Source organism: Haliaeetus leucocephalus, unplaced genomic scaffold, assembly GCF_000737465.1.
Source record: "Haliaeetus leucocephalus isolate CR32 unplaced genomic scaffold, Haliaeetus_leucocephalus-4.0 Scaffold915, whole genome shotgun sequence".
NCBI classification, from domain to species: Eukaryota; Metazoa; Chordata; class Aves; order Accipitriformes; family Accipitridae; genus Haliaeetus; species Haliaeetus leucocephalus.
The window spans coordinates 4,045,207-4,057,577 of NW_010973351.1; the positions used below are offsets into that span (position 1 = coordinate 4,045,207).

General features: G+C 40.5%; 1 protein-coding gene across 1 annotated transcript in view; it reads left to right on the forward strand.

Annotated features, from left to right (window-relative positions):
* The window catches only part of MOCOS (molybdenum cofactor sulfurase), a 219,387-nt gene that overhangs the window by 171,194 nt on the left and 35,822 nt on the right, over positions 1-12,371 (forward strand). The window contains exon 7 of the mRNA XM_010583594.1: positions 10,647-10,763. Within this exon, the coding sequence (XP_010581896.1) occupies positions 10,647-10,763 (117 nt within the window). The remainder of the gene's footprint in view (positions 1-10,646; positions 10,764-12,371) is intronic.

A 12,371-nucleotide genomic window follows, 5' to 3' on the forward strand; every position in this document is an offset into this window, starting at 1 on the left:
TTTTGCTATTAATGAAGTGTGGACAGATGACAGGCTGGTGATTTTGAAAGGTGAGAAAGTGCAGGGGTGGAGACGAAGGACCTCTGCTGAGTCAGTGGTGCAGGATGGAAGCAGCAGAGCTGACATTAATCTTCTGCTTCCTTGTGAGGCTACCAGAAAAAGTAGCAATTGACCCTAGATATTAAAGGAGGTTTGTGATGTCACAAAAAAAAGGCACTGCATATATGCTCGATGCTGAGCTAATATTGCAGACTTCACACAGAGAATCACCATTAGGTCATTTATTAACAGTGAACACCTGCAGTCTTCAGCATATATGAATGTCATGTGTTTATACATCCCCAAGTCCTTCCAATCTCTGAAACACTGTTTGACAGCAAGGACTCAGCTTCAGTTTGCATCCTTGCCATCTTTTTTTATCAAAACCTTGCCTACGACTCTATGAGGTTCTAGCTTTGTTTGAATGCCAAAGAGGAGATGGAACAGCTGTAAGGGAACAACATTGATTTGAAACAACAATCATACACACACAAAAAGTGGGATTTCTTACAAATCAGGTCAAAGTGCAAAGTTGTATGTTCTCTTCCATTTGCAGATTTGAAAAAAATCACCATCTCTGCTATGAGGGACCTTTTGTGCCAATATTAAGTTTTCCTCTTTGTTGTGATAGGGAGAAGAGACCTCTGAAGTGTTCTTTATACATTCAGTAGATAATTGTAGAGTAATTTTGTAATCCTTTCACATTTCAGTCTGCAAAGTCAGTTTGGGAGCTGGAGGAGGGGGAAGGTGTAAGAGGCAGGGATGGGCAGATGGAATTTCACCTGAAACGTTGAATTGTATGCCCTGGAGAGCTCTTACCCAGTCAGACCTTCCAGTTCAGTGTTTTCTGCCCCCAGTGAAAAATAGCACTTCCCTTAACAAACTTTTTCTTTTTTCACCCTGGTCTTCTGCGACAATATTTTTTTCCTCCTGTGTGTCATGGGCTTAAAAAAGTGAGCAAACCATGATAGCTATCTTTTGAAAAATGGCCACCATTTCAGCTGTGGATTACCAGCTCCCTTTCCCCCTCTGCTTTTTCACGCTGCCTCCTTTGCCTGGAGCCTGAAGCTAAACAGAAGTAGCTTGCTGTGATTGTCTCACCTGCAAAAGTTCCCTTGGTATCCATATAAGCTTGCCACACCTCCTAAAAATCCTGTCAGGAAGGGAACAAGCATCAGTCCATTAGCAGTCTCAGCCTTCTTGTCTGCCACTGCACACTTGTGTGTGATAGACAAACTGCTATAACAGGAATCAGCTGCCAAAGATAGAGAACGTAAACATTTTGGTTTGCCTAAGGAAGGCTCTTCTGCAGCATTGCATATGGATGAGTTTTGCGTCTCGAGACTGAGAACCCTGCTCAGATAGATTATGATCAGTTTTGTCTGGGAGCCTACATTAGCATGTCCTTGCTCACTCTCATCAACCCAGAGAGAGTGAAGGGAGGTCTAGACTTTGAACTTATCTTTCTTCATCCATTTCTCAATAAAAAAAACCTATCAACACTTCTCAGCAGATAACTTCCAGTGTGTGTCCCTTCAGCACAAATCTATAATGCAATTTGATGCCTGCTCTTACTATAGCATCTGCCAAGTGCGTCACCCACCTCCCTTCTATCTCAACCTCCCTTGAGTTAATGTAAGGATAGACTCAATGACCCACTGTTGTTTTTTTCCTTTCCTGCCTTTACTTTCTATCATTCTGAAGTGATGACCAGGGTCTTCCATTGGAATGTGTGGCCCCGTGGCACCTTCTCTACCCTGGTAGCCTCTTTCTGCCAGTGTTCACGTGCTAGCAGTGTAAGAAGAGGGCAAAACCGGAATGAGACTCCCCCAAGAAACAAAAGAAATTTTGCTTTCTTTTTAACCCCATTTATCCTTCTGCGTCCAAAGCATCCTATGGCAGTGAATTGTCTTGTAAGCAACTTAGCAGCCAAGGCAAATCCATCCCTGTGGTTTGAGATGTGGAGGGGAAAAACCAGATCTTAGGATTGCAGGGACTGTGAGATGTTACCCATCATCATTGTGTGCCAAGATAGGATCATCTTTACCTGAACCTTTTTGCAGCCTCTGGAGGCAGTTTGTTCTGGAACTTAGCTATATTCACTACTACAAAATATTTCCTGATGATTAACCTAAATTTCCCACAGTGCAGTCCAAAGTCCATTATCACATGGATTGGGCAAAGAGACACCAGTTTAGGCAGGAAAGCAGAAAAAAAAAGGAGATTCCAGTCATCAGAGGCAGAGGAGAGTTGAACAAGTAGTCTGAAATGGTGTTGTATGGGAGAAGTGTGACCAGGGAAGAGACAGAGCAATATAAACAGGTAGAAGTTACTCTGTCTGTTTGGATTTGGACAAGTCTGCAAACAGAAGTAACGTGGGACAAAGTGGTGTGAGGCAGGATGGGAAATGCACATAAAAGTAGTTGCTCAAGATAAATAAAATGGTGATAGCCACTTTGGTCAGGTGAAATCCTCACTTTCTGCTGTAGTCTTTCGGTGTCACCTTGAAGGATTCAGTGTCTGTCTTCCCCACTTATTCTAACCTCACAGGAGTGCAGAGAAAATATGTTAAATACTGGCAAATCTTCATATATCAAGTGGTGAATACATTTGTATATACACACTACTTACCGTTACACTATAAAAGGGACCATCCAACACCTGAAGTGGGTAGATTTCTTGAAATAATTGCTGTTTGTGTCTTAGACAGTACCCTCTGTTTCATGGGTAGATTAGCTCCAGGGCACTGTACATCTGGTATATAGGTACAGAAATAGAGCGATGACAACATGCGAACTAGAGGAGTGGAAAAAAAAAGAGCTACAGCATTTCACATGCACAGGAAGCTGTTACCAGGTCAATTTGATCAGATTACTGGCCGGAGCCTGGTAGTAGCTATCAGTGCCTGTCTGGAAATTCATACCATGTCCCTACAGAAGGAAGTGAGTTGCTGTTAAGCAATGAGGAGGGATACTTTCTACTTTATTTAATCTCTGTGAAATAAATCTTCATAGCAAGTTATTAAGCAAGAGATCTTTGTTGTTCTTCAAACTTTAATCCTTTTATGTTTTTTCCATCTGTTACTTTTTACTTTTGAGGGAAACAATCATTCCGTTTTGCAGGTAGAAAAGTGCAGCATTTTTTTCCTCTGGGCTATAGAAAATGGAAATCCAGCATTTGTTAATTCCAGCTAAGAACATCTTTGCAGAGATGGTCAAATGACTCTGCGCTAGTTACGCTAATGCTTTTAGAAGCATAACCACTCATTATATTAATTTTGATGACTCAGGGAAAGAAAAGTGTTCTTAACTTTCCTAATGGGATTTTTGGCCATCTTCCCAACAGCTACCTAAAAATTGCTGGGGTGATTGCTCACTATTGATTTTAGCTATGGATTTAGCCATTGATTTCAGGAAGCCAGGGACAGGAGATGGACAAGCACAATAGAATGCAAACAGGATTACAAGGAGAAAAAGATTGTTGCAAAGATTCGTGTTGAACGTCCACTAATTTCCTTGGTTCCAATTAGTTTCCAATGGCGCTGTGGATGTCTCGTAAGCAGGGAGATAGCAGCAAACCACAAGGGCTTGTCAATTCATGGCACCTTGTTGCTTCAAACTGGCAAGAAATGCCATTACAGTCTGGATCTTTGCATACATTTGGTTACATGGCCCTGGGTACTCAAAGAGAGCCCTTACAACAAGGGGCTCGCAACACAGGAGACAATTTCATTGATCTAGGTAGAGGATCACTGACTGAGCATAAGGAGATGCTGTACTTGAGAGACTTGGTGTGATAAATGCAAACTTAGTTAGTAGGTAATGAAGCTCTCTTCTTGCTGAGGAAGTAGTGACAGAGTACAGGCTGAGTTGCTTTCTGTAATATCTCATTGCAGAGGGACAGAGGTGCATGTGAGATAGTATGCTTGAAATTGCCTAGTATTAAACTGCTCATCAGAGCTGGTCAAGGTTAGAAAGCTTCACGAAAGCCTAGACTGAAGGTATTGGCTGCCACTGCTTCTCTGGAGTGTCCTTGCATGTTGCTAAGGAAACTGGAAAGGAGATAAAATAAGATGCTCATAGTCATTCAGATGAAAGAATCTCAGATGAATGAGGGAGGCTAAATATTTTCCATTTAGTAACAGGGCCAAACTGTGGCTCTAAGCTACACACCTTGTTACACAGGGGAGAGATGTGAAAAGAAACCGCAGGGTAGCAGCAAAAGGACTGCACTTTTGACAGCCTCTGCTGGATCCTTTTTTCTTGATCTTGGTGAAAGCAGATCAGCTGCTTTTGAATGCCTGCAGTGTCCAGTTTCAGTCCACCATCTGAATCCTTCGAAGATAAAGAGAGCCTGGCCCCACCTTCTCTATTACCTTGCTTCCACCTCCCCGCCCCCCCCCCCAATCCTATATAGGACCCTGGATGGCCGTAATTAAAGTAATATATCAACACAGTCCATGATGGGTTTTTAACCCCACAACCTCCCTGTGATATATTGTCCCCATTTTTAGGTGACAAATACAGACAAAAAAGGATTTAAGTGATTTAAGAGAAAGAGGAAAACATGGAGAGGGTTTTGGCTGGGACATGAATTAGGTCTGTCACTAGATTTTCAGTATCATGCACTGCACCTTTTTATTCCTAGGCGTTGTTTCCATTTCTATTAGTTTGCTACATTCCCCTTTATCCCTTCTTGATAGGAGTTATAGCTTAGTCTTCTTTGTTGTTTGCCTCTCGCTTCCACTTCTCTGACTAGTAGTAGTCTGACCCAAAGCCTTTAGCCTACAAAATAGCTAGGGATGCTCAATGGGATGTAGCGATACAGACCTTTTCCTATGAGTCACAAGGGAATGCTCTGTTGAAGTTAGAGTTAGGAAGCCACAGAGGGCTTGGGTTCCTTTGCTTTGCTTTTCTTCCTGGAATCCATCCTTTCCCTGATGTCATTTTATCAAACCAGACTTTGACTGTCAGTGAATGCAGGTAAAAAATAAAATAAATAAATAAATAAAGCGCAGAGAAAATGCCATTGATTGGAGAGACCTGTGGCTGTTGAGATGCCAAATCAAAGAAAACCAAGCTGTTTAGCCTACTCATCAGCCCTTTCAGTTTCAAATAGCTGGATCTTGGATTCATGAAGTTTATATATGTTCCAAATAAGTCCATGCCCTAATTCACCACGTGTACGACAGGGAAGAAAAAAGCAGTTGAAAAAATGTGAGGTCATCCATTAACAATCAAGCCTGTGTTGATTTCTTCCTTTTAGCCACCCCGTCCCCAAAGTATCTTCTAGCTTCTGGATCTCAGAAATGTAAAATTATTGTTACTCCTTTAAGCATGGAGGACCTGCAGTTTGCTATGTATATGGCATCTTCTAAGTGAGAATACCCGCAGAATTGCAAACCACATATTCTGAATTATGCTGAAGTTTCCAGCTTGCTTCTTTCCCATGCAATCTTACCTGCTATTTGACTGCCTTTGAAACTAGCAGAGAAAATTATCACATTGACTGCAAAGTTCCTGATAAGCTAGCATTTCTACTACCAGGACACCGAGTTTGACAATTTCAGTAAATTTCAGGATCTCTGTCTAATACTTCACTGCCTTCTACCAATGGGATTTTGGTCAGTGAGTGATGAATGGATGTAGACCGAAGAGAGATTTACATCCACTCTCCAGTTAGTTTAAAACATTGTCAACAACTAGAGATGCAATAAGAAGGAGAGGATCAGATTCATCAATACTGTGGGAACCTGCCCACATAGAAATTTTTTCCCTGGCATGGGAGAAAATGCCTCTGTTGCAGGAAACCATGCAGTTAAAACAGTTTAAAGATACTGTAACTCATCTAAAATGCTTTTTTCCCCCTACTAAATGATATGGAAACAAGTGCTGATTTTTTTTTTCTTCTGACCTACTTTTTATTAAATTGTATTAAACAAGACTAAGTATGCATTTGCATCAGCAACAACATTTCACAGTCAAATGCTGGATGACAGAAAGAGCTAGCTTACTTTCTCTCCAATTCCATGCCATGAATCAGTGAATTAATTTACCAGTGGATGTGGAGAACAGTGTCTTGAAGCCTGTTTTATAACCAGCCATCAGTGGTGTGCAGTGAAATTCTTGTAATGAGCAAATCCATCAGACAGACAAACTGCTCTGAAATTTGGGCATTGTAGAAAGTAGAATGAGAAGTCCTAATCCCAATTCCTGAAGGACAGTACCTGCCAGTATTGACTTATATCATTTTAGGGTTTTGGGGACACTTCGTGATTTATTAGAAAAACTTCCTTTATTCATGTGAATAATTCTTGTGATACTCAGTAAAATAACTTGCACAAATAAGAAGTACTTGCTTGAATAAGAGCTACAGAATTGGATCCTATAGGAATGACTTCAGCAGGGGCTCCTAAAGAATCCATCGTTCTTAGTGAAAATCTTAGATTTAGTTGATTAGGTTATCATGCAAAATTATGTGCTATTTGTAAATCTTTACTATCGCTTAGTATATATATCTACCTACAGTAAGCGTCATTCTCAGACTTATTTCAGTGGAGCCTGAAGCCAGAGAAAAGCTTACACCCTTCAGCTGGCTGTGGCCCCGAAGGGAATGGATAGCAGAAGTCAGTCATTTAGCAAAGGCAGAGAAGTCACCAGTGCAGCTGTGTGACAGAATGGGAAATCAGAACACACCAGAATCTCACTTCTTTTCAGAGCTATCCAGCTGCTCAGTGTGAACTAAAATACCAGATATCCAAGAGGGGACTATTGTAGGGTAATACATTAAAACCAGGGGGAAAAAAAAAGAAGTCTTGACCTCAATATTTTTTATATTAAAAAAAAAAAATTTTAATAGTATTTATCAGATATACTATGAAAAAAACCTAAATGTGAGCATTTGGTCATTCTGGCAACACTAAAGGAAAGCTCACTGAGGAGGGCAGCTGTGCTTAAATTAGAAATTATCTCTGAAAAAGAAGAACTATTTTAAAATTTCTTTAGATGAACTTCATTCATGTGTGTCTATTAAACTTGAAGACCATGGCCTGGAAGTGCGAAAAGCACCTTTTGCTTGTCAAAAATCAAGACAACCTGACATCAGAAGTGTTGGGGTGTGAAGCAACCTGCAGGATCTGGCCCACAGTAGAGAGCTTCGGAAAAAGTAATGAATGCCAAGGGGACAGAGGGACAGAAGGACTCTAAGAGGTCGCGATGGCTTCATTACCATGTCCTCACCGACTGACATCAGTAAAAATGCTGCAAGATTTCTGAATGTGTTTTGCAGTTTAATTGTATTCTTTAAGCTCTGAAAGACCAAGGCACAATAGTTCCAAATATCAGACCCGTGGAAACACCAAAACTGACAATCTGAGTACATTAAGCTGTGTACTTACCATTAGTACCATTCATGCTTCACTGATGAATGTATGCCTGGCTCCCAAAAGTCAGCTGCCGCTGTTACACAGCGCTGCAAGCAGCGTTCTGTATTTCATAACCCTGAGCTCAACACCCATTATTGCTCCTTATGGTAATTTTAAAGATGTGCTTTATTTAAATAAGCTTTTCTTCATTGAAATAACTGTAACAGATGTTTTATGTTCTATTTGTTTTGCTATGTGGTAGCACTGCAGAGAGAGATTAAATTAACTCCCCAAGTAGCATATTTCTAGGGTGAAACTAAACAAGAAGAAATAGAAGCATATGTCCAAGGGAAAGTCGAGCATGCATTCAAGGGACAGATAGATTTCCAGTGCTGCCCGCACTGATTCTTTCCATGGTGTCATCGTTTGCAAGGAAAAGTGTGCATCACACTCCCAAGACCTGTGAGCATTATCACATTGGTGATAATGGAGTTTGATTAATACTAAAGCTACGGATAACTTATCTTTGTTCTCCTGAACCACAATTCCCTATATTCCTCTGATGTTCGTATCTTGTTATATATCAATAATCCTTGTCTACTGTGCAGATTCATATATATCGCAACTAAAAGTATTGTTGGAGAAGGGCATTGGGTTGCACTGCGAGAATGAAATTACTGTTCATTAAAGAACAGTAATAATTTATTTGACAAAATTGAAAAGATTTTTTAAAAAATTTTGTTATCAATTCCTTGAAGTTGTGTCATGGAAATTTCATTATGCTACATACACTTTGATAAGCAAGGTTACCCCATCAATGTTTCTTCAAAAAGTAATAATAATAAAAAGATTATATATTTTAAAGTTTTTTGTATACTGAGCAAATAAGCCCAAACACTGTATGAATTCAGTAGTGAAGTACGTGTCATGATTTTTGCCTTGCTTGTCATCATTAACAGAACAATAGATCCACCCATGAGTCACTAGCACCATGACAAACCGTGTTATGCCAAGATGACAACTTTTCTCATCTAAATGAAAAAAGAAGTCAAGAAAATGTCACTGCTCCCAGATTGAAGTCTTCTGACAAAACAAAGCTAATGACGCCACAACAGTCTTTCTCAACAGATGCCTTTTACTATAACTTTGATTTGAGAAACATGCTTTGAACACAGGGTATTCTCCAAGGCATTAATCATGAATAGGGATCTTGGGACTGATTCTATTCTCTGCTGTCCAAGTCTGGATATATGGAGTTATTTTGATTGTGTCTCCATTTGAGAACCGTACCATTTTGAACTGAACTAGTGGCGCAGAACATATTTAAGTGTGAATTTGAGAACTTGTCCACTATAATGGTGCAGGATTTCTTCTGTGTATACAGCACATCTTTGTGCAGAGTACCCTGTGCTCCGCATATGGAAAAAAAAAAAATTAAAAATTAAATGCTGTTTGAACTGTTTTTAGCGGAGCTAAACTCTACTTAGGTTTAATTATTTCAGCCTGGAGTAAGTTCTAATAGAAGGCTTGGGTTTTTAAGCTACTGAGATAGTGAAATTAAAGGTGCTTGGTATCTCACACAGTTAAACTCAGAGATGTCAGAAGATATGCTGACATCAGAAGATTGATGACATCAGAAGATAGGAGACAGAAGATAGGCTGAATTATTCCAGAAAGTATTTGCTACATATATTGGGGTATTATTCTCTACAAAGAGAATTTCTGTTAAAAATAATAAAAGCCAATAGAGATTAAGCTGGCTAGAAAAACGAGGTAGAATGTTTACATTGATACCTCAGGCAGATAAAGCATGAGCTCACGGTTAGGAAAGTGGCTAGTTTGAGATGGTCGACACGTCCATTCCTGCCCCTTTTGGCTGTCTCTCCGTGCGTAGCTGAGCCTGAGCTCCCTGCGAGGAGGATTGTGCCACTGGCGTGGCGGGTCCTCTCGCTCTGCGGCATGGTTTTTCTCAGAGCTCTCAGCCCTCCTTTTTGCAGAAAAAGGAGCAAAAGCACAGAGAGGTTAATGCAGCTTGCGCGAGGTTGTTCTGGAAGTCTGTGGTAGCGATAGAATGTGCCAGGTTTCGTGCTTTCTGACCGTTTGACTGTCCTTTCTCCCAGTCCTGACCGGGAACGTTCATCATTTGTTGTCAAAGAAATAACTGGCGCCAGCCGTACCTGCTCAGCTAACCTTACCGGCTGCTGTTGTTGCTTTTTGAAATCAACACAAAGCGTTTTCAGATCCCTGCAGTGTGCTTCCATGGTTTCTTAGCTGTGCTAAGCGGATCCCCACGGTGTGCTTCCGTTGTTTCTTAGCTGCGCTACGGAACCCTGACAATCTGTGTCTCTCCTCTGCGGTGCTGCCCTGCCGGTGCCGTCCTCTCGGTGCACGCGTATACGCGTCTCCTTCCGAGGCACATATAGACACGTGCTTCTGTTCTCTTTGCACATCTTTTTCATTCCTTCACATAATTTATTCATGTTAGTTTGTCATCAGGTATTGTATTTCTGCCCATTCAGTATTTAGTGGACGATAAAGAAATGGTATAACGCAGAACAGCACAGCACAAGGAAAAAGTACACCAGGGACTTGGTAGACTGGGTGGTTGTATGTGGAAGACTCAAGGAGGTATTCCAGTTTAGTCCCTGCCCTGTCAGATGTTCTTGCCTACCGGGGGGGGCTGATTCTTCAAGCACTCATGTGCCAAAATCCCACAGATATAGTCAGTATCTGCGATGAGGACTTTCCGTTTCAGATCTTTGGAGAAGAAGGTTTTCTTTAGCTGACTGAAGAGGTGCCCCAGGGCTCTCTCCAGTCTCTGCAGAGGCAGTTGTAGGTGATGGTTCTGTCAAGACACTGAATGACACTTGACTGCAGGCCTGTAATTAGCACTACTGATGTGAATGAACCTGTTCACAGGTTTAAAATTAAGCACATCTACTAGCATTAACAGGATCAGGACCTGAACTGATACGCTCTGTGTGTGTGTGTTGTGTGCACTCTTTCTCAATGCCAAGGTAAGCATTTCTGTTTCCACCACTGTTTTCTTTCAGCTGAAATAACAAGGCTGAAAAATCCTAAATGTGAATGGGAGTGATAAAAGCTACAGTAAGTTGTTAATAATTTAGAGAGGTAATTTACCTCCAACTGATTTGTACCTTTAAAACATTGTATCTTGTTGACCACAACTTTAAAATGTCTGTTTTTCATTCTTCTATGTCTTATCTCCTGCTGAATCGGGAAGGTGGACAAGATGGCCAGTCTCTACAACATACATGTCCGCACAGGTTGCTTCTGTAACACGGGAGCCTGCCAGATGCATTTGGGTATAAGCAATGAAGACATCCAAAGGAACCTGCAGGTTAGTTTCTGAATGAGATTACATGATAAATTGCCCATGGAAAATACCTAGATTCAGTGACCCAGGAGACATCTTCTGGCAATGAGTTCTGAATTTCCTAAAGGTGGGAAGTTTGAAGGGGAGAAGAAAGTGTGGCTCTGTATAAAAAAAAAACAAAACCCTAAGTAGTTAAAAGCTAAAGTAGGTGTATCACGTCCCGTAGTTTTGAGTCTTTGCAACTTTAAGAATGATGGTAAATACGATTTGCTTTCTCTGACCTTTCAACTCAGTTGCCATGTTAAAGAACTAAATGAACTGAAATTCAGTTCATTGAAATGGTGTGTTGAAAAGAAATCATTTGATGGACCCAAAGCAGTATGTGTTGCTTGTTTGTATTTCACGGGAAAATATGAAATAGTGGCTTCTTGTTCTGATTTGGAATTACATGAAATCCAGACTTCCTGCAGAACAGAAGTTCCTGGACAATTCATCTCTTGTTGTTCCTTAAGTATCCTTAATTGTACTTAAAAATGCTCAAGTATTATAGACGTATTGCTGTTGGATGCTACAGTTTAAAACGCATACACAAATTGGACAAGAAACAACAAATGAGAATACACAGTGAATTTCAGAGAGTGAAGTAAATTTAGATGACATTTACCTAGATTACTGGTGTGTTAGATTGTTAGAACATGAATGTAATGACTTTTTTTCTAGATGACTAATATTTTCCATAAATTGTCATTAAAAGTTGTATAGCAGGACGTATTACAATGAAGTGGGGGAGGCTTCATGTCTGCGTATTTGTCAGAGTTTGAAATCACAGTAAATTAATACAGAAAAATCTGGAATTTTATTAATGGTGTTCTTCAAAAGATAAAAAATTATAATAGCTGTATTGATATTATAGCTCCCTTATAATTTCACAGAGACATTTAGATAACTTCTGCAAACACATTTACATGCAAGACTGATAGCACAAGTTCTTAAAGGGACGGAGCTCTTTAATACCTTCCTTGGCAAAATGGTGCTTTGATTTGCCATGGAAGCTCTCTCCTCTGAGAAAGTAAAAGAAGGCCTACCCTTCTGCTGAAGTGCAAAATGCCAAAAGACCAGCTGCAACGCTCTTGGATCTCCTCACATAAGGAGGATTTTGCTAAGAAGTGGGTGGCCTCTTACAGGCCTGTATCATTCAGTTGGGGATAGGCAAAACTCAAACTTATAAAAAGACACTTAATCTTCCAAAAGTTGTATGATGAGGTGGTGCAGTCAACCAGTCGTTATTTTGGGACACTCCACTCCCATCAGTCCTTTGAGAAGGATCTGGATGAGTTATTGACAACAGTACTGTGTAGGGGAAGGCATCTTTTATCACATTATTTGCACATATACTTTGGTTTCACCTTTTCCCAGGGTGCTGACTGTATTCTTCCTTTCCTGATGAAGATTTCCACGTATAAAATGCCTGTGAGGGAGGACCCTCAAGGGTCCCTGGAGAAGCGTGGTTAGTTTTCTTAGGAAGTTACGTAGGAACTCGTTTACTCACTTGCACAGCAGGAACCTCTCTCCTCAGTCAATCAATCAATACTTGGCAGAAGGGTTACATGTATACTAACGGATGCAACCTAA